The sequence below is a fragment of the Copidosoma floridanum genome, unplaced genomic scaffold (genome assembly GCF_036245765.1).
Source record: "Copidosoma floridanum isolate Cflo_tuat_1 unplaced genomic scaffold, Cflo_Japanese_pri ptg000013l, whole genome shotgun sequence".
Taxonomy (NCBI): domain Eukaryota; kingdom Metazoa; phylum Arthropoda; class Insecta; order Hymenoptera; family Encyrtidae; genus Copidosoma; species Copidosoma floridanum.
In genome coordinates this window covers 33,696,050-33,723,862 of record NW_028321890.1, presented here as the reverse complement: position 1 = coordinate 33,723,862, position 27,813 = coordinate 33,696,050, and the positions used below count along the sequence as shown (strand labels likewise).

Below are 27,813 nucleotides of genomic sequence, written 5' to 3'. Positions count from 1 at the left end.
GGATATCGCTCGATGATATCCCCGGTGAATTAATTCTTCCGTCTCCCGTACCGAGGGTTATATTTATACGCCACCACCATCACCTTACCCCCCACAAAAACGAATGTTTTTTTTTTTTTTTAAAAAAGGCAGCGCTAGTGCCAACGAGATACGATGCGTTTCAATTAACCTCCGGAGCTCTTGGCAGCTCCTCACGAAGAAGAAGAAGGGAGTCTTTGGGCAGTCCCTGGTAGATCGATTTCGGGGAATCAACAGCGGGTGGCTGGCTTGGCTCATAGTTGCAAGCCAATTTCGAGAGACCGTGCAGGGGGGTTGGGGGGTGAGAGCGTCAACGACAGCACGGAGGGACGGAGGGAACCATTGCCAGTTTTATATACATACACGTGTATGTGTGTGTACAGGCAGTGGAGGTAGGGGGGTGGGTGGGTGTGGCAATTCCCGCGTCTGTCCTTTTGCCAAGAATTCCAGCGGCTCTCGGTACTTTTGTACCCTTGCGGCAGAAGCTGCGAGAGAGACCCTCTGTCGTTACTCGGGGCTACGTAGGAAAGAAATAGGAAGCTTTGAAGAGGCAAAGGGAGGACAGAGAGTGGCTCTCCTGCAGCTCAGCTGGGGTGGAAACGCGAGCTCTGGTGGGATACACACACACACGTAGTGAAATTGGTTCTGTGAGCGCGCGAACGCGACAACTCTATACCTACGGTGCTGTCGAGCTGAGGGCTCTCTCTCTCTCTCTCTCTCTCTTTTGCACGCTCGCCCACTCCTTAACCTCGGGCTCTTCTTCGCTTCGACTCTGTGGCGAGTTGCGGTGGCGGCAGCAGCGTCGATTTGCATATTCATTAAATGCTCTCTCTCTCTCTCTTCCCTTCTCTTTCGTTCGCTCGGTGTGCCATAGGTGCCTACGTATATACGTATACGGGGTCGGAAGTGCAAGTACAGGGCCAACTGCGCCAAGCCCCAGGTATATGTGGTTCTCGCTTCGGGCTCCCGTTAGCTCTTACGCCCGAGATACGGGGAGCATCGAAAAAGCACCTCGTGCTTATCTGCATGCGCGCGAGTTAAGTCTGCGTGAGGATCGAATTTAACTTATTTGCAGGGGACGAGTCGTACGTACGTACGTACGCGTGTGTGGGTAAGATACGATAGGTGTGGGGAGGGAAGATGGAAATCGAGCCCGGCACCCGACAAGACAGCCGCGAGAAGAGTGCCCCCTCCCCCTCTGCTTCTGTGTTTTTGCAGGGAAAGGTCTGCCGTTAATGACCGAAATTTCCAGCGGACGGATTTGCATTTTGACTTGCTCTGTACACTCCGGAGCCCAGAGTTCAAACTCGATTTTCACCCCCTCGCCAACCCAACCACCGGCTCTTTCATCCCTGCAGCTGCAGCGAGATAAATGTGTAGACGGGGCGGGAAAAAAAAAAAAAAAAAAAAAAAAACAACGGGAAGGAGGACAAGGTGCTCGCTCCGAAACTTTGGGACGAGTCGCAAGGATCCGCAGTTTTGTTTTTCTTCCCTCTTATCTCTCCTCTGCCAGTGGGCAACGAGCAATTAAGGTCCTTCGTATGCGGAACCAAAAAAAAATGATTTTTAAAAATAACCGAGAAACTATACGCCCATGCGAGGAAGAAGCATCGATAAATAAATAAACAGTCGGGCGAGGTAGGTCCTCTAGGGTGTAAAATTGTCGCGTAACGAGCGAGTGGCTACAAAGTAGACTAGTTCATAATGCAAGCGCAGGGATACGTATACGTACTATGTGTGTGCACGTCGCACGCGAAACGCCGGCTCGCTTTGTGCACACACATTTTTACCCCTCCACTGGCTGGCACCTTTCATTAGGGCATACTTACACACCTACTGCACTCACAAGCTAGAAGAAGAAGAAGCGGGAACTTGGGCTGCGTGCACTTAGCCGCGCCTGCACCTGCTCTGCACCCGTATACTTTAACGTATACCTGTGCTCCTCTCCGTTCTCTTTGGCGTTGGTAAAAGATAGCGTCAGAGTTCGAGAGAGGAAGGGACTATGGGGTGGTGCAGCTGTAGCTGGTGGGAGAGAAGAGTTTACCTCCAATCGGATCGCTCATCTACGACCCTCCGTTGCCCGCTCCTCCTTTCCATCCATAAATACATGCACTATCCTTCGCCCCCGTGTAATTTCTCTTCCTTCGTCTTTTTATACACCCTCGGGCTACTGCTTTTACCTTACACCACATTACCCCCCCACCATCGCGGGCGTTGATTATCCTGCATCCCGACTCCTCGAGAGTTTCGTCGCTCGAGCATCTCTCCGAGGAAAATTTCGTCACAACACTCGACTATCGCGCCGAGGCAGGCTGGGCTTTCATTATTCATGACCTCGGCTGCCTTTGGGCATCACGCTCCTAGGGGCGGTTCATATAACCACCGTCATTTTCGGGGAGAGGGCACGGCATTATGCAACCCCGCGAAACTTCCGCGAATTGGTTTCTTAACTATCGCCAAGTGCCTGCTTACAGCTCCCGTGTACGCGCGCGCATACGAAGACGTAGCGATGAGAGGCTTTTACGCTAAATTGCGCTTTTAACGCGCTATCCACGGCTGATGATGGCTCTGTCGAGTCTCGTTGTTGTTTCGCGATGGGGCACATGTGTAACTACAGCTTTGCCCATCTGATCCTTTGGACGAGTGTGTGTTTTAGCTAGAGGAAAAAGTTGTCATTCCAGGGGCTACTTGGTGAATAATGTTATCGTTGAAGGTTGAAATGGACCAATCGATCCACCGCCTTTTTTGCATATTCAAAGTAGACTGACGGAAAGAGGGGAACTTTAACTCCTTGGCCAACTATATACATACGGGGCTCGAGGTATCTATATTTAGACAAAAATTTCTCCTTGGTTGGGAGGGAAAAACAAAAAATCCAATTTTCAACCCATAGGTATATTTATGCGAGCTCTTATCTACTATCCTCTCGGATAAAAAATGAGCTCGTAACAACTGTTTTGAAGTTCTTGTAACTTTTACAGCGTATTAAAATTATTTAAATGCAACCCCAACACCAGCATCAAAAGTCCTTTGGGTGTACGCCCTGCATACCTGAGCACGCAGAGCATCATATATGAGTCACCCAAACACGTACTATACGCAGTCTCTGTCACGGCTTGATGAAATTTCCGCAGAGGTGATGACGCTCGTTCGATACAATGACACGTAAAAGGGAGGATTTGATTAATCAACTATTCTTTACGGAGAAGAAGAATGACGGAAAGGCTGCAGAGAAAAAAAACACCAGCGAGCCTGCACGCACGTACACGATGCTCGTGCGTGTACTACGGAAGGTATAGCATAGGATGGAGTTTCAAAGTGACGGAGAATGAAGGCCCGATCCTTTTTTTCTTTTCCTCCCGCGAGGTTCAATAATATCACGCTGACTTTTGATTGCAGTGGAAAGCTGGCCTATAGTTACGTATGATACAGGCCATGCTCGTACGTGCAGCACTGGTAACGAATGGCCTCAACCGATAAACGTCGCCTTAACTCATTGCCGCGTACACGCACGCACATGCTCCCTATAGCGCGCTTCGAGTAGCCGCTCCGTGTACGTATACCCCTTTCTAGGCTCACCCATTTCCTCTCCACACACACACGCACACGTATATACTTTTATGCCCGGTGAGTGCGTGCCGTTGCATCGGACGTCTCTCTTCCGCTTTAAATGGCTCTCGAGCGGGTGACGGGGGAACGAAGCCACCCCTCCGTGTGTGTTTATTTCCAAAGGACGTTTACTATACGGTGCGCCATTGTACGCTCTTGGGAATAGTAAATGAAGGACTTTAATCTCTCGGAAAATTATTATTAATTAAAAGAGCCGTGGCAGTGGATTATTTATCACGCGGAGCTACTTTTCTTTTTTTTTTTTCCTCTCCCTCTCTTTCTTTCTGTTTTTTTAATCAAGTAATGCACTCAATAGCGTTAAGAGCATTTTAATTTGTAAAATGATGGATTTCAAGAGCCACCGTATAGGCAACCGTAACATACCTATACTATATATAATAAATACACACAGTTTCGCCACGGCGTTGGAAATAAAAAAATCAGGCGGTCGCCGCGTCTGACCAATTTCGGGTATTACTACTTGCTCGCCGCGAGCTCTTTTTTTTTTCCTTTTTGTCCCTGGCGCAAACCGTGTCGCACCGATCAATGATTCGCGTCTTAAAAATCACCGTGTATATAAAGTAGGGTACACGTCGTGTGCACAAGTGCGCGAAAGCGTGATGATTGCAAAGAGGGAATGCATCAGGTCCTCGAGCACGTTCGAGAGCTTAGCGCTGTCTGACCTCGTGCACTACTTTTCTTTTCCCTTCGGCAGTGCCGGGAATATATAACCGCAGGATCATTCGGTACTGTCGTAAAAGACGATGCCGGCCATCAAAGATCCCCTGCCGTCAGAGTAAACACATGACGCCGAGTCGCACTGCGGATCGGTCCGTGATTATATTGCGATGACGCGGCGGGTCTCGGACACGCATGGCTTCCTTCTCCTTGCGCGATAATACCCATACGTGCATATAATGTATGGCCTTCGCTGCAGCGGACGAGGAGAAAAGGTTGAAACAATAATTACCCGAGAACAAAGGTGGAGAGAAGGGGGGGTTTAAAGCCTCGCGGAGGGTAGTAAATGCTTATCACCTCCGAAAGAGCGTCGCCTCAATGATAAAACACAAGAGTGCGATGCTTAGGTGTGTACATACGTGGCACAATGCGCCCGTAAAAGGTATACGTCCGTCGGAGGAGAAGAAGGAAAAGAGCCGTGGAGTGATACGGAAGCCGAAGGAGCTTTCTCTCTCTCTGTTTTTCTCCGTATGTTGTCGTAGTTCCGCGCTATCGTTTCCCTCGGCTCGGAATTGCTTGTTTTAACGTAAAGCCAGAAGTTTTCTGAGAAAACATTTTCGCGGAGTTTACTGATACCCAGCCTCCTTTCGCTCCCTCGACCTCTCTTTTCTTTGGTTCCTTGGCCCACGATGATTTTACGCTCCACCCCTCCCCTTCGGGTAATTGTTGTTGCGCAATCGTTGAATAAAACATGCCCTTTGGTGAATAAGCTTTTATTTGGACCGACGAGAGAGTCATGTTGTAATGTACCTTTGATGCTCGATTCGCGAATGTTATTTTGATTTAGTACAAATATAGAGAGGATGAAAGAGAAAATGGGGGGAGGGGGAGGTTGGTTGCATTAGGAGAAACGAGCGGATTACGCGGAGAGCCAGAGATGTGGGTCCGAAGGGGAAAAAAAGAAAATCTTAATTCCAGGGCGATTGAAATAGAGTGAGTGGATTAAAGTGGGCATTTTAAAAATTCGGCTACCCGTGAAGGACCATTAGAGTGATTACCATGTCGGCTACCGGCCAATGGATCGTTACGTTCGAACACCGAGAAAGGGAGGGATGGGCGAGGAGGAGCGATAGAAAATGACGCTGAAACTCGCTCGAATGAACTCTCTCTCTTACTCTCCGGTCCTTTAATCACAATGGGAGCGGAATCGGGTCTACCCAACGGCAAGGGAGGGGGGACTCGATCGAGAGAAAAGGCCGACTGTGTAAGCCCAAGGACATTCGCTCGCTCTCTGGCGCCCGTAATTAACTGGAAAGTCGGACAGCCCGGGCTGCCGGAGATTCACCTATGCCTATACACACCCACACACGGGCCGCTCCGACCGGCAGAGCGCAGATATGGAATTTCTATTGCGCGCGCGCGTGTGTGTGCGAGGGGGTGAAAAAAAAAAGGAGGTCACGGGATTGTTGCTATTGGGTTGGCTCGTGGGACCATTTTTTCGAAAATTCTCCGCCTTTTTTTTTCCTTCCACAAATTTAATGCTCACCAGAGTGCATGAATCAATGGACAAACAAAAAGTGCATCGAGTTGCGAGTGGTGGCAAAATAAAGTTGATCGAACGGAGCTTTTTGGAATTTCAATTAAAATTTGGCAGCGATTGGATGTTTTTTCCATCGACCCAATTGTCGTCGAGTGATTTTTGATTAAACTCGTTGAAACCTTCGATTGCACTATTAATCAGACTGTGAATTTTTAAAAGACACAGAGCCACGCACAAAGCGCACTTTGGAAAGCCCGGGGGTGCGACAACCAGCTCGATAAAACTTTCAGCTCTATTTGTGCCATGAAAAATTAAGGCCCATCTCCACCGAGGGTTTTTATAATGGGATTGTTAAATTTTTAACGTTTTTTTCACCCACAAAGCGAACCAATCGTGCGTTCGTTGCGAACAAGAGGGTTAATAAACAGCACTTTCTCTCACATTCTCGTTGACTCGTACACAGCCACATATACGGGGGGTCGGTGCAGCGTAGGCGTCCGCAGAGGGTCGCGAGACAAAGGGCCCACAGTCATCAGGCAGCCGCGCCAATTAACGAATTCAATTCACAGCAGCGCTCGCTCAGCTCTCGGTTAACCACACCACCTTGCCCACGGCTGTGCGCGTACACGTGTACATACACACACACACATATATTTATATACTTAACCTAGCCACCTGGAGGGTAAGAAGCGATAATTCTTCGCGTCGCACTCGGCCAAGACGAACCGTCGTAATTTCCATCCGCTGGATTTCTCTTGTAGCCGAGAGGGAGGGGTGAAATCCAATTCCGAGGCGCTAGCTGGTAGTTAGCTGCCGCTGCCAGGGAGGCGGCTCTAATGCTCGGTGTACACAAGAGGGAGCGACGTTAACAACGAGACGGCGGCTGCATAAGACGTCACGTAGAATTCCTCGGGGAAAGACAAATGACGACGACGACGGCAAGGAGAGAGAGAGAGAGTTTCGGCGTGTTTGTACAAATAAACCGAAGGAGGATTCAATTAGAATATTTGTTCGATGCTGCGCTGCTGTAACAATGTAAGACAAAAAGTTGCTGCCTCTCCAAAGGGGAGGGGAGGGCGGGTTCTCCTAGAGAGATGTGGAGTTAGGGGCTCTCTCGCGAGTTCGACATCTCGGCACGTTGGTTCAAGGGGGCGTTAAACAATGTTTTGATGTTTTGGTTTCACGAATTATCATTGAGACGCGTGTACGCGCGTACAGAGGGTTCGTCTTTTATTAGCTCGAGTGAATTGTTGTTTAATCGAGTTTATCGAGTTTGTTTCATTTGGGGACGTATACATGTGATATGCGTATGAATTACGAGTGTCCGTCTGGTTCGACGCGTGAGAATAAATCGCTCGGGTGTTGTGAATTTAATTAAAAATTCATGGCTCGCGCTGCATATGACGCTTTCGAGCGCGGCGTATCGGCAAAAAGGTCGAAAAATTCCGATTGCGAAACACTGAACCTTCATAATTATAATAATAATAGTTAAGCGCGCAACGATTAATCATCCGTGAATTATGTTGACGTTTTTTTTTTTTCATGTATTATAATCGGAAGGGGGGAAAGACTTTTTGTATTATTTATGCGCGGTGTATATCATAAATTATAATGAGTCCCGGTGTTTTATCATCTGCTGCTTGGACCATACTGCATCAGCACTTTTAATTTGAATTTGAAAATTTACAAAGGATAAACCCTCTCCATCCCTCCAATGTCTCTCCACCCCTACGATACACAGCGACAAATCATCGATAATCATCTCAATGCGGAGTTTCTGCTCGTTGTGGTCTATACAGCATTTTTAATGGATCCAACAAATGTTTTTTTAGATTATATCTTACAGACAAAGAGTCGTGAGAACTATAATAAAAAGTTGTAGGTAAAGGATCAGGGAATAGATATGGATGATCGGATAACTTTGGTATCTGTAACGAGAAGAAAATATTGTGATACTTTGGCTATGATTACTAGTCGTTAATAATAATAAAAAAAATAAAAATAAAATAAATTTGTAATAAAGATTGAGTGTCAGACTAGTATACGTATAAATGTAATACACGTTGTTACATCAACACCTTGTTTGTAAGGATTTTTTTAATGAACGTGGTTGTAGTTACATATAAAATCAAAAAAATCCTTCAATATAGATATGCTCGTTCAGTGTATGTGTCTTGTATGTACAGCTGTCATGTACAAACTAAAGGCATGTTTTCAGTTTTGCGTTGAATAATTCCAGCGGTGTACAACGGAGAATAAATTAACTTGAAAATTCAAGATGTCGTTCGAAAAACACATCCATTAGTGTTACGAAATAGTACGGTCCGTACACAATAAAATACTGTAGAAGCACTATGTCACGAGCTTGAATGTACGCGAAACAAATAAACGACACTCCCTCATACCAATTAATTTATGCTTTTCCTTATCAAACTCAACAAACGCACCCATTAAAAAAAGCTTTTTTTTTTGTTTTTTTTTTTGTTTTTTTGTATTTATTTGCCACCGAAACATTTAAGGAACGTTAAAAACGTAGGGCTAAAATGTTACTATCCGATCACGGCCACACTAAAACGAGCCTTTAGCATACCGCCAACGCACTGTTGGTTCAACGGCAATAAATCATACACAGCAAAGATTACGTTTCGTGTTCCATATAAGCCCCGTCTAAGCGCTGTATAGAAATTACCAACAAACGAAGAACCAAAGGTGTTGGGTGTTGGCTCGACTCGTGGGTAATCTAGGGAAGGGGGGGGGGGGTAACATCGGCCGTAACCAGGGTATAATGGTAAAGGCCGATGTTTGCTCCTCCACCTCCGGTCGGGCTCTATCCAGCTCTTTCCAGGCACACGGGTGGCCGTGTTGCACCTTCGCTATCTTGGTCCATTACGTGCGTGTGTGCAGTATCATAGTGCCCTCGTTGCCGAGCGGGCGAAACAACCGGCCAAATGAAGACACATCGTTTTCATTATGAGCTACCTACCCGGGCGACTTTGCCGCCAAACACCCTCCCCAACGCCGTGGCTGTACGCGGACAATTTCTCGCCTCTGCGCCGCAGCTGTATACACACGCGGGTATACAATACTATACTCTTTTCTTGTCCGCCGTCGTGGCGGGGTGTATCCCGACGCTTGTGTGCTCTCGCGTCATTTGACGTGACTGCGCTATCTCTCGCTTGACAGAGTGCCCGGGGAAATTAACAGCGCCACATAATATTGTCCCGTGTACCTGGCAAACACGGTGGCTGCACGGTTGTGCAACGACGGCCTGTCGGTCATCGTCTACCTGGCAAGTCTTTTTGATGTGACGCGCTCCTTTGTGGCCTTTGCGAGGAAGGGCATAAGGAGTCAAAGTCATAAGTTTCAATGTGAGAGCGCACTTTGTTAAGTATCCTCGTTTGCAAAGGGAAAAATCATTTCGAATGAAGTGTTGCATTAGTAACATGACTCGTTCGAGTATAAGGAATGCGATTGAAATGTTAAGTAGCCAGTTGATCGAAGGGAATTGAATTTGTGAATGATTATTTTAATCGGAAATTTCTCAAAGTAATATCGATTTATGACAACTGAATAACTTGGTATATTCTCGATTTGTAACTAAAACTAACGCTTTTGACATGATTGATTATCGATAATGACGCGTAATTTCATTGTACACGTATGACCCAAATAAACGTAAAAATACATTAGTATCGATAAAACTTGACATTTGTAAGTTGATTGACAATAATTTTGATACTCCACAAAATCGATAACTTGAAGATGCAATTAATACGGTTACGTTAGTTATGTTAGTTTTATGCTGTAACGACAATTCTAGACAACATGTTTATTTCGTATAATTGGATTGCTTTTACGTATGCTTATTGGAGCTTATAAAAAAAAAAAAAAAAAAAATTAAAAGATACAAATTTCAGCAGCATACAGAGGTAAATAAAATGTCAAAAGAGTTCGTGGCTGGCGTATACCTTGTTAATGAAAAAATAAAAATTTAATGAATACCACAGGGACTGTAAGTATCGCGTGAACCGACCCGAGCAGTGGTTAATAAAAATAACGTTCAACGCGTTTCGGGAATAATATATTAATGCATTGAGAAGATTAAACGATTTTCATTTTATTACTGAAAAAGTATGAATCGCATTTCGTCCAATCGAGTGTATACAGTGGATTACATGAAACACCAATAAAGTACATTTTTAATTTAAATTTTAATCGCACACGACGTTGTTGTTGTTGTAGAAAAAAAATTTTTTCCCCAATGGCAATCCCATGAAAAAAAAAAAAAAAAAGAAATCTTGAACCGAATCCCTATACATATACCGCGAGATGCAAGCCCGTGAAAAATTTGCCTGTCATCTCCAAAGATGCGCAGAGAGCTGTACAGTAGGAAAAAACAGAGACTCCTTCTCAACCCGACCGAGTATACTCAATATGCAGATTTTCCCATGAATTTCTAGATTTATTCCGCAGCAAGCGAGGCGCTACAGTGCGTGCCGGCGATTTATAAGAGTGCGCGCGAAGAGAAAGCTAAAAAGTGCAGGGTTTGGTGGAGGGCCGGAAAAAGGCCGCGCAAAAATACAGGAGAAAGATGAGAGGCGAGAGCCCCAGAGCGCGGGCCGCATTTATCTTGTTCCAGTGAAGGTGAGCCCTGCACCAGCCGCGTGTCAGGTGGAAACTGCTGGCCCAACTCCCCGGCAGCTCATCGCTGAAAAATTTTCGCGCGCCTCAACAAAAAATCTCGAGAATATTACCCGCAATTTATGTGTAAATTTCAACGCGAATCCGTCACTCCCTCCCTCCATCTTGCTTTTGTGCTCGTTCTCGTTGTTGCCGCAGTTAGCTACATTTATCTGTACCCCTGTAAAAATTACCCCCCGCGTTGTACTACGTAAGCCGAGACAGTTTTATTTTTTTAATTTCCCAAGAAATTTCATCGAACACACACTGTCAATCAATTTCCACGGGGGAGGTACGAAAAGCAATTTCCCCGACAAGAACACTCAAATGAAGAACAAGGGAGCGAGGGATTAGTTTCGGCGTACACACTTCCGCTGTTTCAATATTATCTTTAATTATCGAGTTTGAATTGCGATTAAACTCCCTGAGCTGGCCCGGTCGGGCGTACATACATATATATTTATTCGAACTCGAAACGAAATGAAATCAACGGGTCAAAGAGGAAACTCCGATAAAACTCTCTTAATCAGGATTTCACGCCCACTCGCTTATAATCCACATAAAAGTCGGGTTGGGGAGGGGGGGGGGGGCGAACTTTTGATCCTTGGACTACAGCGACAATCGCGCCATTGCTCCCAACTGCTCTTTTTACTCGCCGCCACGGGAATTTAATTCAGCGTTAAAAACCAAAGAAACAATTCACCAACGAAAAAAAAAGGCAAGCGCAGTTTTTATCTCGCGAAGCGAACGAACGAACGAAAAAAAATGGGGGGGGGGTAGTTAAAAAGTGCTTATCGACTAATTGCTCGGTATTTGCGCCAAACGCACTGCTCAACGACTACAATAATAGCAACACCGTTGTCTTTGGCAACAAAAGCGCCGGGGCGACAGCAAAGTACCGCGGAGAGTCTCGGGGGTGCGATCGAGGGTCTATATACACATTCCCCGAAGCCGCGAGGAAAAACAAGGGCCGCTTGTCAATTAGGTCGCGAACAATGTAAGGGGGCTATACGTACAATAGGCGTATTATACACATACCTGCTCATTGGCTGGTGACAATGAGCAAGTTGATTTGCGCGGTGGAGCTCGATGTGATACTATACCCCCAGCCATATCGCGACTGCGCTTGAATGGGGCTTCGTTTTGTCAATTAGCAGGAGCAAAGAGAGGGGGGGGGGGGGGCAAGGCTACAGTGACTTCGATGAGGCCGGTGTAGCGAACGTCGCCGATTGAAAATTAATTGGCTTCTTTTGACGGTACGCCTTCGCGCGGTGCATTATGACACCTATAGTCGCAAACGGGATCACAATTTGGCTCGTTTGAGAGGCCTACCGAGAAACAATGGCGACTCCATGAATCGATGAGACGCCGGGAGTGAGAAAGAGACATTTGCCTTTGTGCGCTACTTTCTCGCTTCGCTCGATGGATACTCGCGAGTGATCGGTAATGGAAAAAAAAAGAAAAGAAAAAAAACGACACCAGAGCGCAGCTGTTGTTTATACGTCACGCTCATAAGCGTGGTGGGCACGGCCGATATTATATTTACCCTCGATCGATTCGTTCGCGGTTTTACAGTCGAATAAACATCGAATTGTTGTTATTGACTGGCGATTCGCGGGCCAATGTATACCCCACCTATATGCAGCTCTCGAACGCTGACCCGGCCTACTTCTCGGCAGCCGCGCGAGTGTGGATGATTAAAGGGAAAAATGGCCCACTTCTGGATTTGCTGGGTCCTTTGAAAGGCAGCCCGCTGAATAAGAGCGGCAATAAACGGGGCGTTAATGAAAATGATTCGAGAACTTTGCCCGGGGGCGACTCGGCGCCAAAACAAAGAGCCGCGAGGGCGTCGTTTTTCTTTTTGGTCCGACCTGACGCGCGTGTGAGGCTTGGCTTGTTTCAAACCTCGCGGTGTACCAGACAGCGTAAACTCGATTTGATGGACGTTATTTCTTCAACCCGAGGTTTACTGTAAAGAAAATCGTGGTGGATGCGTTATTTATTGGTGCGCGGCAAATTACACGTAAACTCGATAATTTCACTTTTAATTAGTTGGTACGGCCCGTGGGGAAGTATAACGGCTCATCCGACGACTTGATAACTGGGCCACTGCCACTCCCTCCCTCGTCGCCCCACTGACGTTGAACATTGTTTTCTGAACTACGTTTAACAAAAATGCAAATGACTTGTATTCAATGGATTCCAATTACGGGCAATGGGACATTATTGTATACGCAATATTACGGGCGAGGGGTGAGAGCATCTCGTCAAGTGTCCCTTAATGAATGCCGACTTATAAGTAACGTGCATCTTCGCTCAAGTTAGATATGCATCAACTTGAGTGAGATGACAGTGATGCAACAATACGTAAAAACTAGGGCCATATTTATTAATACCCTCTAAAAGCTATTTCTTTCCATAAGTGTGAAAAAATACTTGGCGTGCAGTGTACACGTACACGCGTGTAACACGCACACTCACAGACGCCACGGGGCTAGGTCAGTCGGTTTTTTTTTTTTTTTTTTTTTTACAGCCTCGTCGAAGCCCGTGTTTCCGCTACAAGCTGCACTGGCGTCATATCCATAAAATATGCATACCGCAAACGAGATAGAGAGAGCCAGCCCGTATACGGTACTTACGCGTATACAGTTATGGGCGCCGCTACAACCGCCCGAGGCTTTTTCAGTTGCTCATGGCTCCCTAACCACGTCCCTCTCGGCGTCTCATATGCGTTTATCCAACGAAAAATTACACGCGCGCGTGTTTAGCATAACAATTGCGCGCCTCCGCAAAAACTACCCGCACATCCTCGACGGTTACCATCTCGCGGCGTCGATTGTTTCGCGAGTCATCGAATTACAATCCTCGCCCAAGTAGAACAAGTCGGGCTTTGGTGCGCCACGAAGGAGCGAAGGCATAAATGCCGTGGTAGTTGCCTTCGTACCGGCGTTTTTCCTACCCCTCGTTTTTAATAAAAGTTCAATCACGCGTACGCGCCGTGGCACGGAAATTTCCCGAGGTGGAAAATTTTATCGTCGCCGGGGGCGCGCCCATATATATATATACACATGCATACGTACAGGGAATATTCCCGGCCGGTGAAATTCATCTTTTGCAATTAAAATGTTATTGGATCCGTCGCTTCGGCGAGTGTTGTTGATAAAACGTGAGAGCGCGCGTGTAATATCGCTCGCCATGTAAAGCAAAAAAGAACGAAAACCCGAGCTCGTCTCTGTGCAATATTCTTGGGAAACAGTGGATAATCGATAGAAAACCCTCGAGCAGTACGCGCAGGTATAGTTACAGGACACATCTCCCGCTTCAGTATAAACACGTCTTTGCTCATAATAAACAGGACATTTTACGCCCAACGCAACTCGACACCCCCAACATCATCATCATCATCATCATCACCAGTTGCAACTGCATGCCCAGCAACGTCGCGTTGTACTACCCGTTGACACGCCAGCCTCATTATACCGCGTATATTACACGCGTAGCGGCGTACGTACACGGCACCCACCCGCCAATTGATCTCGCCTCCGTCGCATGATACGTATTCGCCGGGTAGGGTGCTTGTACGTAAGGAAGGATCACGCGTATGTCGCCGGGGGGTGGGGGCGCGGAAGAAAAGAGAGCATTGTATGTAGCGAGCCTTATCGCGCAACGGCCGATAGTCACACGTCTACACGGCTGCCCCGTACACGAGGGCTGCAGGTGCACGTCTACCGCGCCAAAGTAACATCAAGATATCCCGCACTCGCGTCGTTGTCCCGAACGTGTTGCTGTATCACGTAATGTACGCGTCGTCGAACGGCCTATGCGCTCCTTCTTCTCCAGCTCCTATAGAGTGCGCCTCGGGAGAGAAAATCATTACCACGGCGTGGCCTCGTTCTGCCCCTTCTCTTTCTTATTTTCTCGCGAGCCGAGCTCTTTATTTCGCCACGACTTTATACATCACTCTGGTGAATGTGGCGCGGGTCGTGCAGCTACGGGGGCTGGCCATTAATCCATCTGGTAACGCGACACGGGAGCTCGCCGAAGAGATCCGTTTGATAACCAAACGACACTCGCTCGTGATTGATGCGGAGAAGCTACCGCGGGGCCGGTTAAAAGGACTACTTTACGACTTCAGGGGATGGGCTCCTGTTGACTGACACCGGTAGTTTTTTTTTTTTTTTTTTATGAACAATATCTTGCGGCTTGTCGATGCAACTTTTTTTTCTTTTTTTTTTCTATGTTTTGTTGTGATATCGTACAAATGGGCTTACGGTTAACGATATTCGACTTTAGTTGAATGTGTGCGAGGCATTGAAAGCTCATATTGAGTGAGCGTCAATCGAGAGTGAAGTTTGCTCTCCTTGTCTCAAGAAAACAGTAAAGATTAATGTAAAATACAATTGCAATAAATGTCATTGGATATTAAACTAAACAAGTATTGATATGTTATGACGTATAGTGGTAAGCACATCTGTATAGTGAGTTATGTTACTACGGACGCTGCACATGAAGATTGAATCACGTTGCTTATGATGAAGCAACGTACAATATAATGTATTCATCAAGTATGAAAAAAGTAATAATGATGTCTTTGTTTTGATTTGGTACGGATTTAACTCGCATAGCAGTTCATTGAAAGAAAACACGTATATATTTGAGTGAATGGACAAAAGTCAGTTTCGTCAAACCAAATTAAATAATGAAAATCCAATGCAGGACTCGAGAATTTACTATTACATGTGCCAATTATTCGAAACGGCGCTTTGTAACGATACCGAACAAACGAACGCGTCATTCTATTTCGAGATTTAATTATCTCCTGTAATGAAAAGAGCGCCCGTGAGTTTTCGTGTAAATCAATTTAACGTAATTCAACGTTGTATTCTCGTTACGCATTGGTTCCGATAAACAGGGAAAATAATCAAGTCGAGCTGACATTTACATTTTCAGTGCGAGTACGTGAATACAAAGAACAGAGTACACGAGTCCCTCCGCCCCGCACGGGAGCGTAGAAAACCTATTGGGGTGTTTTTTATCTAGAAACGGGAGCGACCAACCTTGTACAGGTACTCGTGGAATAAATGAATAAATTAAGCCTAATCGCGTGACAGCATACGCGTACGGCTTTTGGTATCTATATAAAGTTGAAGCGCGTGTGAAAACACAACAGTTATGGTGTTAGCTCGATCAATTTAGAAAAAGTAAAGACAAAAGATGTATAGGTATACGTGTCAGAGAGGGGGTGGACTCACCTGTAGATGGGAATGATGTCCTGCCTGTACCAGACGACGAGGATGAAGGAGTCGTTGGCCGAGGGTGTGCTCACGTCGCAGGGTAACTCGGCCGTTCCGTCGAGCACCGCCCTCGCGAGCTGGAGCGGTCCTGCAACAGAAAATACTGATCGGATAGTCGCCACCTGAACCCAACGCTACGCTGAGCTATGTTGCTTGCTACCAAACTACCATCTATCACGTTTAACGTGCAGTCAAAGACACACTTTTCAAATAATTTCCCTCCGTGTGCGTATGTGTGACTTTGATTCGTTTTTTTTTGCCACCCCCACATCCCCCCCCCTTCTCCCACTTTACCTTTTCTTCTTTAGTAAAATACGGCCATGTCGTTCTTTCTCGTGTGCACGACGTGCGGTGTTTGAAATTACGAGAAAAATGCTTTACTGGAGCACAACTTGTATGTAATATTTCTTTTTTTTCCTTCAAATGATCAGCATGAATTTTCGGCGTGAAATTTTTCTCGTAATTTTTACCACAAATCGGTGATGTTGATATACCTTAGTTTAAAATGAAAAAAAAAAGGAAATGCACAAAAGTGCGCTCCATTGCAAAGTTTTTCAAAAGGAAATTACTTTTTCGACTATCCCGGGGAATACAAATAAGACAAGAATGTCGGTTGATCGTATTATTGTTCCATCTCCTTCTGGTTCACTTTCGCAAAACTTTGACAATAAACATCAACTCCCGGGGTAGATATCTCAGGCATTACCCAGAATTTTGAATCCCGCCCCGAGGAGTGTATACGTATATAGTAATTTCCACGGAGATATTTAATTTCACGTCTTTGGAATTTCAGGGCAGCAGAAAAAGAAGCCCCCCCCCCTGCATAGTACGAAACATCTCAAATACGGCAGAGGAGAAGAATTTTCCAGAGCCGGATGAAAGACGCCCCCCTCTTTAGCTCCTTTTCGCGGAGTCGGAGGAAATCGGCCAATGACTTTCCGTCCCCGCGCACACCCTTGTACACATACCTATAGATCTCTATTAATTCTCGTCCTGAAAAGAGCTGCAACTCGCGCGCCAAGAGCTTCCAAAGGAAACGCGCCGCACAGAGAGAGAGAGAGAGTCCGTACGCGAGAATGAGTAAAGACTTGCAGGCAGCAAAGAGAGAGACGGGCGACCGGGCAAGCACAGACGGACGAGGGAAGCGGCGGAAACGGAACCGGACGCGAATATGTCGGCCTCCAGCCGCGCGTCCTCCCCCTCTCTCGGCACGAGAGCTAGTCCCTGCACGAAAATTGGTAGGGTCTGAAATTTACGAACAGATTCCCGAGGTACCTTTCCACAACCCCGACCGGTCAACCGCGCGCTTCCTTCCTTCTTTTGCTCCTTCCCTTCCTTTTCCTGCTCTCTCTCTGCTCGTAATTCCTACACCTTGTGCTTTTTTTTCTCCTCCTTCTTCTTTTTCACCGTCTGGTCTACCGGCGCACGACCGCACACGCCCTCCCGCGATCGTCTAATTCTTATCGGATCTGGCAACCACGGGGATTCGCGTCGACCACTTGCGCCGAGAGCCGAACCATAAGTAATAAAGCCCCCCTCTATTACTCGTTGAAACGTGACGATGATTTTAAAGCAAGTCCCTGGTCTTTCAATGCTTGCTTCTTTTGTTTTTGTGGATTTCAGTTAAACAGAGGGAAAAAAGAAACGAGGTGAGCCCAAGCGCGGCAATAAAAGTAAAAGAGGGATCACGGTGCATGAGGTCAAACGGGCCGGAAAGCATTAACGGCATTATCGGCTCACCTGCAATGGCCCGGCACGTGTTTACGGCAGTTCGATTCAACACAGGGGTGTGTAAGTATATATATATGTACGCTGTGTGCGCGCAAGCAAAGGGCCCGAGCGAAAAGCTCTCTTTCAAAGACTTTGCTGCGTCGTAGCCGCTGCCACTTTCGTGTTTATCCCCGGCGTAAACACTTTTCGCGTCTGCACTCATACACGTATCATCCCCCCCTCGCTCTTTTCGGGCAGCGCCCCGGTAAATATTAGAAGCCACTTTCAGCCCCTGGAAGTTTGGCTTCGTGGGTACAGGTCGGGGCTTTCCCTTTTTCCTCCCTTTTTGCCGTCATGGCAGGGCAAAAGACTCCGGAGCTGCACGTGTTTTCAATAACTTTCCCGCAGCTCTCGAGCCTTTCTTTCTTTTCCTCTTCTGATCTTCCGAGCGCCACGCGAGAGCTGTGGCTGCACTCGTGGAAATTCCTTTGCGGAAAATTCAAGTGGTTCCCTTTGTATATCGGCTACTGCTTTTGATTGGCCCGTTGGAGAACTAATTTTCGTTCCTTTTTCTATCCCCCCCGAGTTTGCTCCACGCATTTCGCATCAGTTTACTCTTTACGGTATAATTTACTCTACGTTCAATCGTATTTTCAATCGCGCGAATGAATCGGAGGGGCAAAAAACCCTATTAAAAAGTCACAATGAGTCAAGCGCACGGGAGCGCGAACAAACTCAACTGCGCGTAATCCGATGAGCGATGAAGAAAAAAAAAAAAAAAAAAAAAAAAAAAAAACCCACTTGGCACTAATTATTTCGGAAAAGTAATTACCCGCAAAGGAGTAATGAAGTATATCGAGCGTGGAAATAAACTTGAGATAATCGCTTTGGAAAAAGAAAAAAAAAGGGGGGGAGCGAGGGAGGAGGAGGAAAAAAAGCGTTAACAGATGCCCCTTTAATCTAATAACTTCGCAGACCCTCTTGAGCGCCCTCGATCTAATTATCCCCGCGTAAAAAGATCCCCTTCAGCACTCATTTTTAATTTAAACTTTGAGCAAACAAAAAGCTAAAAAGTAACAATAACAGTGATGATAAAAGGGAAAAAAAGAAGAAAAGACTAAAAACGTAGTAAAAATGTAAAGAAAAGGAACGAAATGACAAGAGCTGGGTAACGAGCGAGCACCGTCTCCCAGGCGCATGAACAATTTTTTTTTTTTTTCCTCCCCGTCTCCACTGTTGCTGCATTCTCGTGTTTTACTTATTTCAAGGATAACTTTGAGAGAACGCCAGACCGTGTAACCTCTCTCTTTTTTTTTTTTTTTTTTATTACATTGTATTATATATATGGTGTACATACACCCAGGAGGGGGAGCGTCGACGAGTACGCTCGGGTGGAATGACATTGTTGCCTCCCCCTTCACCTTTCGCCCTCTTGCTCTTTTCCTCGCGGGCGCCCTCGTCCCTCCCGAGCAATAGTGCCATTGCCGTCGAGTTTTACTGCGGTGTTCTGATCTCGACCGGAAATTGTGCCGAGGACGCTCGGAGTCTCCCGTATCAAGGCGACGATGCCAGCGTTATATCTGCCTTCCCTCGGCTAAGACAGGTGGGGGTGGGGGACAAATCTCCCGGCTCCCATTGTTTTTATACCACCTCCTTCGCTCCCCTGCTCCCCCGCGTTCCATTATCGTAGGCGTCTAACGTGTATTTATTTGTCGCCGTCGTGGCTAAGGGGACAGCCTCGATGCTTACACCGTGTGGAGTGTGTCGCGCAATTTTCGCGCGAGTGGGTGTAAAAGTGCAGAGATGCGGTATAATACACGGTGCGCATCGCGTAAATAATTAATTTCTCCGATGAGATGTACGTTACGGGGGAACGGTGGGTACCTACAGGCTTTAGGGGTGAAAAATTTAAAGCATGCAGCGCTGGTTTTCACGTGAAATCTCACGGTTCGATTTGACGCAATTTTTGACGTTTGCTGGTTATATTGTGTATTGTAGGGGATTCAGTTGCTGACGTTGATCGAATCAGATGAGCGCGCGCGAACAAACTTTTTAATGATTCCGAGAACTAAGTGCTGCGACAGCCATGTGCTTGAAAATTCGCGCCTCTTTTTGCTCATAGAGGATTCATGTGGATGCAAATGGTAGCCATGATATCGTGAAATTTGTTTTATCGAGCGAGAATTAGCGAGTCCATTTTCGTGATGTTCGTGTTCATGTGTTTCTCTGTACAGAAGTGGATGATAATTTATAGTCAAGCCAGTTTATTTGTTATTTGATTCCGTTTCACTTGTAGAGTTATTATTGTGTTTTTATGTTGCAGGTACATTTTATAACGGGAAATTCAATAAATACTCAAAGCATGTTTAACATAATTGTGAAATTATTCCTGTAATAATTCACAAAATATCCAGCTTCTCGCTACCCAGCATTTCGAAAAATTTGCTTGTCAAATGTAACAAAATAATATTAATAACCACAAAAGCTCAATTTAAGAGCACCAGAAATCAAAATTAGAATAAGACGTAAGTGATACACAATTATCGTATATTCTTTATGTCTGACCCAACAGTGATATTACTACTTGAAAAGTTCAGAGAACGTTAAATTTTGATTGAAGCAAGGTAATTTTATGATTAGTAAGCGAATACAAAATGTATATCAAGAAAAACACGTATTTTCTGTTCCACCTATGTATGACCAAAAAGGGATGTTTCTACTTAAAAAGTTTAGAGCATGGCAGATATTAATAATGGCAACATTATGATGGAATGAAATCAATAATTGGGATGAAAATAAAGGTCAAGTGGGATACTTGTTTGTCCAAAAAAACGGCCTAAAAAATAATATCGATGATGACGATTATACTACGCAACAGCAATTAAGATTAAAATAAAAGTTAAGTTAGATAGGTTTATCATCAGTTTTATCCATGTCTGACGTAACGTAGAAATTACTACTTAAAAATGATGATTCCATTAAGAACAATCAGCATTCAAGATAAGAACAAGTAAAATACGTGTTTTATCTTTTCCATTTATGTCTGACCCAACAGTATGACTATCTAAAAATACCAAAACCCAATAATAGTACTAAGTAATGTTCACTTAAACATACTCTGACGGATGATAATTCTGATATGGCTCCAGTAAAATACAAATTTGATCTGTTTCACCTATGCATGACAGAAAAGCTGTATTACTCATTGAACAGCTTGAATTAATACAGAATTCATTGACACAATTCAACAGAACCAGCAATAAAAATACCAACAAGGTTCGAGCGAATAATGATATTAGTGATGACAACACAATTTAATAGAATCAGAGATTAAGATAACGGTCAAGTGAAATATGCGTATCTGTTTGACATCAGTCTGACCAAACAGCACTATGACTACTTAAAAACCCAAGAGCCCATTTTATAGTAATGAGTGATGATTGTACCAAGAAATTATGAAAATTATTAGGATGTGGGTCAATTAAAGTGCTTCCCTCCTATTCCTGATCTAAAAGCCATATAACTATCAAAAGTTGGTCTGATTGGCCTGTGTCTGACCAAACATGGGTATTACTACTTGAAAAGTTGAGAGCACACCGGTTCCATCGAAAACCATGCAGTTGCCAGCTTCGATCCGAGTCATTACGACATCACCACAGCTCGATGATTCTCCCTGGACTGCAAATGGACGCAAATTAAATCAAGCCAGAATAAACAACGCAGTATAAACCACTTGGCTGGTCCCCTCATGCGTGCATGGCTTAGCTTCGCGCGCGAGAAAACAGGAAGCGGGGTCAAACAGACGCGGAAATCTCGGCGTGGTAGCTATCTACCGTCATAACACGGCTGGGGAGAAAATCGCGCGTTTCCCGGTAGCCGTAGCTGCTGCAGTAGCAGGGTGGCTAGCGCGGAGTCCAGGTAAGCCGATAATCCGTGGGTCAGCCGTGTCGGGAAGCCACACAGCTCGGCTTTTAGCCCTCTGCGGCTTTCTCTTTCTCTCTCTATTACGCGAACCCCACCCCGTGAAATTCCGTCGAGCGAATGTATGGGAGCGTACTCGAGTTCGTTGGGCGAAATCTGATATTCCGTTGCTACTGGTATTTGACCTTTTTTTTCTGTTCCCACCTTTTGTGGAGCCACTTGCATCTGTTGCGAAAATGTGCTCTTTGGTCAACGTCTCAATCATGCCATGATACAGAGAGAATGTAAAATTAAAATTTATTAGGTGATAAAATTGTATTGTCTTTCTCTTTGTTAATATGACAAAAAAAAAAGTGCGAGTAATAAAAAAAAGGTTCGTTCTCACTCTACTTCAGCTGCAAAATTGCGTCTGACAGATTGCGACGCAAGGGTTTTACTTTACTTATTTATTTTTATATTTAATTACAAACCTTCAGCAGCTGCACAAGCGTAGGAGTAACAACGGAAAAAAGAAAAAAAAAAGCCGTGTTTGTATACACATGAAATTCAAAGGGGTTCCATCAAGATATTATCATTGCACCACACGCGCGATTGCAAGCAGCAGCAGCGACAGTGGAATCTGTCTCGCAGGGAGAAGCAAGCGCAAACGCGAGGGTGCTCTCGCTCGACTGGTCGTGTTTTTTCGCCTTCTCTATTTTTTATTCCCCGTCGCCTGCTGTTGCCACCACCGTTACTTCTGCTCTCTCCCATAACCATATATATATACATATACCCGTACATGGGGGTAGGTGGGTATACGTGCACGCTCCCTTTCTCCGCGCTATCTCCCCGGCAGCTTGCACACTTCAAGCTGTCGCCGATCGCAAGAGTCGCCTCGCCTGCCACGAGGGAATAGCTACGGCAAAAGTAGAAGCAGCAGCGACCGGGTCGGGCAATTCACTCGGCTACTGCTTTTTCGTTTTGCGGACTGGATGGAGGCGCCGATCAATGCGTCGGCTCCTTTCGTTTTCCCGCGTCTCTCTCCGAGCGCCCGCCTTTTCCCGACTACTTTCTGCCACTTTGCACTCGGTGACGGAGAAAAGACAGAGATAAAAGTGCATTAGAACTTAGAAGGGGCACACACATATATTACCTATACCCTTGACGCGCTCGACGTGGCTGGGAATATTTTCAAGTAAACAAGTTGGCTGACAAGTGAATGATATACAGCTCAAATTCGCCCTGCGTCAATTCGGCTCTACGTGCAGCTTCGAAATTGACCATTTCGCTGGAATTACAGCAGCTTACCACCTCCTTCGATCGCACAAACTTGGCTCGGTCCCAACTTTTTTTTTTCTTCCCCCACTACCAACAACAACTATTACGACGACGATAATAACCTTCATAATAATTCCGGCACCGAGTGAGATTAGCAATTACCAGCCATCGCAATTCGATCCTGGCCCGTACCAACCACTTGTAACCCGCCAACGGAGAGCAGTTCAAATGCAGGGGTGGGGTCCGTCGAACGATCATCCTCATCGAATATCGTTGATAAAACTGTTAACTTTTTATGCCCCCCCCCCCCCGTGGCCCCTTTACCTAAAGCGCGCGTAAACTTTTACGACGACCGTCTCCGAGGATGGGGGAGCGGTCGTAAGAGAAAGGGAAAAAAAGCCCAGACTTGTAGCGTCGCTCATTGATAGAGCCCTGAAAATCTCGGGCGATTGTCCTGAGAATCGCGGCAGCTGGATTATTACCCCGAGTGGCGCGACGCCTCGAGAAGTACGGGGTTGTTACGGTGGGAGCCCCCTCCTGCTCCTCGGGGCCGTTCGGTGCTCTGGGCAGCTTTGCGGGAGATTCATGCCCGATCCGGCCGGAGAGATAAACGCAGTAGGTATGCACGCCGAGCGATCGGTGCACGTATACTCACGTGGGGGAACTCGTAAAGATAGGGGCCCCGAGATACGGCCAGAAGACGGTCCAGTTGTTGCGAGGATCTATGTGTACGGCAGTTACACCAACAGCAGCTGAAGTGCCGTGTGCAGTAAACCGCACTGCGTTGGGGGAGAAACACCGGAAGCCCATCGTTGCACTTTGGAAAAGGCATTTGTCATAGCGACGAAAAAAAAAAAAGAGAAAAGAGCGCACAAATAGTAACACGGAGCTAGAGTTTTGCCCGACCGATGCGAGAGGACCGCGAGTGGAAAGATTACCACGCGAGAAGGTTGGAGGGTTGGGGACCGATGGCGCGATAAGATAGGACTGGAGTGCTATACCGACGGCATTATCCCCCCGTGGCTTAATTTCGTGCAATTAGAACTCACGTGTGTGTACATGCAAGTATACGCACCGAGTGATGGGGGACGGGATCCCATTTGCAGGGTTGTCCATTGTACATCACGAGTCTTTGGACCAATTATCATTTGGGAGCTTGACTGTTGTACAAAGTGTTCAATGTTCGCCTTTGATATCCCAAAGTGAGTGTTGATCGACGTAGGCATGGTAAATTCACTTGGGAGGCGATCGATCAAAAAGTCAGCTTTTAAGTTGGAGGGAAGGGAAGGGAAAAAAAAGTCGGGTTCGTTATCCGGGGCAAACTTATCCCGCAAAACAGTCTCGCCCCGGTAGTTTTCCCCCGAAAATTTTACATTGGCCGTGTAACAAGCATCAGCCCGGCGCTACATTACCGCGCGACAACAGCAACCCGAGAGGGCTGTGCGGGAACTTTAGGCCGCCACCCGTCCTTCCCCTCCTCCTCGAGGCTCGTTCAAAGTTGAGGTAGGGAGGGGTGGGGGGTCGATAGCGTGCCTCGTTTCCATCGTGCGGTAGCTTTCGCTCACCCGGAGGAGCGCGCTGGAATTGGGATTTCCACCTCGAATCGCTTCGAAACTAACCACAAGACTCTCGCTCGCTCATCTAAGTTTCCCGCGGGGGCGCGTGCACCAGTAGCTATTACCACACCGGGAGGTGCCCCGTGCACCACCAGTCATCGGCACGCCAGCGTCGCTGTGTACGCGAGCAACCAACCACCAGCCATAGCTCTCGATCGCCCATTCGACCGACCGTGCCCCCGACCTGCATCTTCTCCGTTAGCAATTAAATTCATACGACACGACTCTCCCCGCGATGTCACCCCTTTATTATACTTTGGGGAAGAACCTACTTATACTCATGACCAGTGATATATGTTTGAACATGTACATGGACGGTTAAAGATAGCGCCTCATGTATTTATTCTTTTTATGAGATGTCCTGTTTACGTGTATATGTATATTACAGAGGGTAGGAGGATCGATAAAATCTGTGCTCTCGTACGGCACCCAAGGACGTAGCTCGAAGGAAATGGAACGAGCGTAGCGGAGATGGGTACTCGTTCGGAGGGGATGGAAAACAAATGAAGAAGCGAACGTCTGCATTGAAGATGTGGGATGAGGAGGAGGAGGAATCATCGGGATGGATGTTTCCCGTTTGATAGGTGAGCCTCCAAGGGGAGTGAGCAAAGGGAGTGCGGGAATTATTCGCTTTGCAATGGTGATTTTTCTCGGGAAAAACAGAGAGCATCGAATGCCAAAGGCTCGTGGCTGTCGTTGTCGCGTATCTCCCTCCTGGATTTGAAAAGAAAACAGTCGACGGAAAAAAAGCCCTTTGACGAGGGAAGAGGGTCACATCGCCGGTCGATGCAGAGAAAAGATAAAAGCGGGGGGAGGGGGTGAGACGAGGGTCGGAGTACCAGCAACGAGAGAGGGTCAAATTCCTGTCACGCAGGCGGAGGAGGAGGCCGAACGGCTGGAAACAATAAGCCCCCCCCCCTCTACGTGACGCTCCTCCGAACGGGGAAACGGAGAAGAACCCTTCCCTCACCCCGTTTGCCACATACTCACGTGATAAATACATCCTAGCGCATCATTCGCTCCTCGTCCACCCACGTACACTTGCTCCGCACACGTGATCCAGCTCTTCCTTGGCCCCAGATAAATCATTTCTCCGTGGAGCTGAAGAGTGATCATACGTGTACAGCTCTCCGAGTGATAAACTCGCGTATGCCCTGCCACGTCTATGAATGTAGGTATATATATATATGTTTGTGTATACGAAAACCGAGCTGTTACTCCCGGATCGACTGAGTCGGTGCTGTTGGTGCGGGAATCCTTTATCTCGCTGGCCCCGAGGCTCAGGCATGTAGATACAGTTGCGGGAGAATCCAGAATTTCCGATGAGCCGGGCGTGTGCTATACCCATGACTTTGTATTGTGTGCAGAGATTTCAGCTATACCTGTAGTTGGAATTTTTAAAGAAGAGACGCTACTTTTTTTCAGGTATGCGTTGGGGAAAACTTTAGGCTTTACCTTTGGCAATATACCCTAATCGTTTACATGATTAACGAGCTCCCCTTTGTATCGTCATTGCACCATTCGCTGATTGAGTGGTACAATACATTGTCCACTTTAATCATATAAATAATTGTTATTCCACGATTATCTAAATTATCGCGTTTCACCCTCTGTACTATAATGGCAATGAATAATTTACCCACAAACAATTAGCTAATAGAGATCCTCCAATCCGATTGTCATTCAATGGTATCCAACGATGCTACTAGTGACACGATCCGTTATTTATTATCCAATTAATTAGTAACTCGTTACAATGAAATTTCCCTTAACGAGGTTGGAAACGTTGAAAAAGAGCAGATGAAAAAGAGGAGTCGTGTAAGACGCGAAAGAGAAGTACCACTACTACGGTTCCAGGGAGAAGTAAATCGAAGTTGTCGACGTCATCGATGTATGGAGGCGACATGGAGCACGACCACTGCGGACTTGTTGAAGGCGAAACGAGAGCCAAAGAGATAGGAAAAGGGAGCTGTGTGGGTGGATGAAAAAACAAAGAGCGGACAGTCCACTGGCCGAGCAAACGGACGTGTTTCTACCCGCTTCTTTTGCTCCTTACGTGTGTCCCTCCTTCGACCCTCTTGGTCCTTAACTCTTTTGGATTTCCACTCTGCAGACTTGCAGGACAGCAAGGACCCACTTTATTCCCCAGCTGGCCTCAGAGTAGTCGGTGGTGCTGGTTGGATTTCCATTTGCCCGATGCTCCTCTGCGGGAAATCTTTTTTCCGGTTTCAGGTTGGGAAGAGATTTTTATCGCGACTCTGCAACATGGCCGTTGACCACCCTTCTCCAAGTACTTACTCCTCGTTTCGACCCAATGGCACGACCTTACACGATTACTACTAACTCTACCACGAAAGATTTCACCAATCAAATTTAGGGTACCTTCACTACAACAAACGAACGAAACGAAACCTCTATGAACATGTCACGTATATCCACTTGTATTTAATCTATAAGAAAAAAAAAAAAAAAAAAAGGAGAGGAGGGGACATAAAAAACGACACTGCGGTTATCTCGTCATTCGAATCAATTACACTGATTGCCTCCCGTGGGAAAATGGTGTCCGCGCTCGGTAATCGATTTCTCATAGCGCCGTGGATGCGGTTCCCTCGCTCTCTTTGATTTTGACGTTCCCTCTCTCTCTCTCTCTCTCTCTCTCTCTTGTGTTTTGTTATTTCTAAGTGTTTTGTATGTTATTATTTTTTATGTATTCATCTTATTGCGTATGTTATTTATACCTCAATTTACTCATGTGATCTGTGCTCCAATCTATAGCTATGCTATTATTTTAAGCTACCTGTACTGTTTGTAAATATTATGTTGTCTTGTACTATATAGGGCCCCTGAGCCCTTAGTACCAAATAAATAATTCAATTCAACTCAATTCTCTCTCCTTCCATCTGCTACACTTGGCTCGTTGATGAGCAATCGAGCGCAGATAATGCGGGGACTGCACGCACGCACACGCGCGATTCTCGTCTATGATCGATTCTCTCTTGCCTCGACTCGTCGGAGCCTCATCAACTGCCTCTCCATTTCCTGGATTTTCCCTCTCGTTGAGACTCTTTTTCTTTTCTTTTTTTTTTTTTTTTTTTTTTATACGTACATCAAAGGTGCACTTGGCCGTATCAGTCCTATCGGAAATCACACACTTTGTTCCGATTTACCACCGTTTGTAAGTATAACCATTCGGAGTCATTGGAGTGTGCCCACGGTACTTTAAAACGATTTTCCACGATATTTTGGGTGCTACATTAACTTGGCAGCTAATTAAAAGAGTAAAATTCATTTGGATAAACAGCATAAAGTCACAGGTGTTTCTCTCTGACAACAGGAACAAAAAGCGATTAATAAGAGGAAAAAAAAGGTTGAAATTGGCAGTGGTGCCAAAATTGATGACTCGCAACAACTGCTCAGTTTATAACGGGACAGCGGCCAAAAAAGCAAAGTAATTACGCCGCGGCACTGCACTCGAGCTCACCCTCCCGCC

General features: G+C 46.1%; 1 protein-coding gene across 1 annotated transcript in view; it reads right to left on the bottom strand.

Annotated features, from left to right (window-relative positions):
- LOC106646724 (neural cell adhesion molecule 2) overlaps positions 1-27,813 on the bottom strand; it is a 201,945-nt gene that overhangs the window by 29,097 nt on the left and 145,035 nt on the right. Inside the window, exon 2 of the mRNA XM_089591267.1 lies at positions 15,778-15,907. Within this exon, the coding sequence (XP_089447393.1) occupies positions 15,778-15,907 (130 nt within the window). The remainder of the gene's footprint in view (positions 1-15,777; positions 15,908-27,813) is intronic.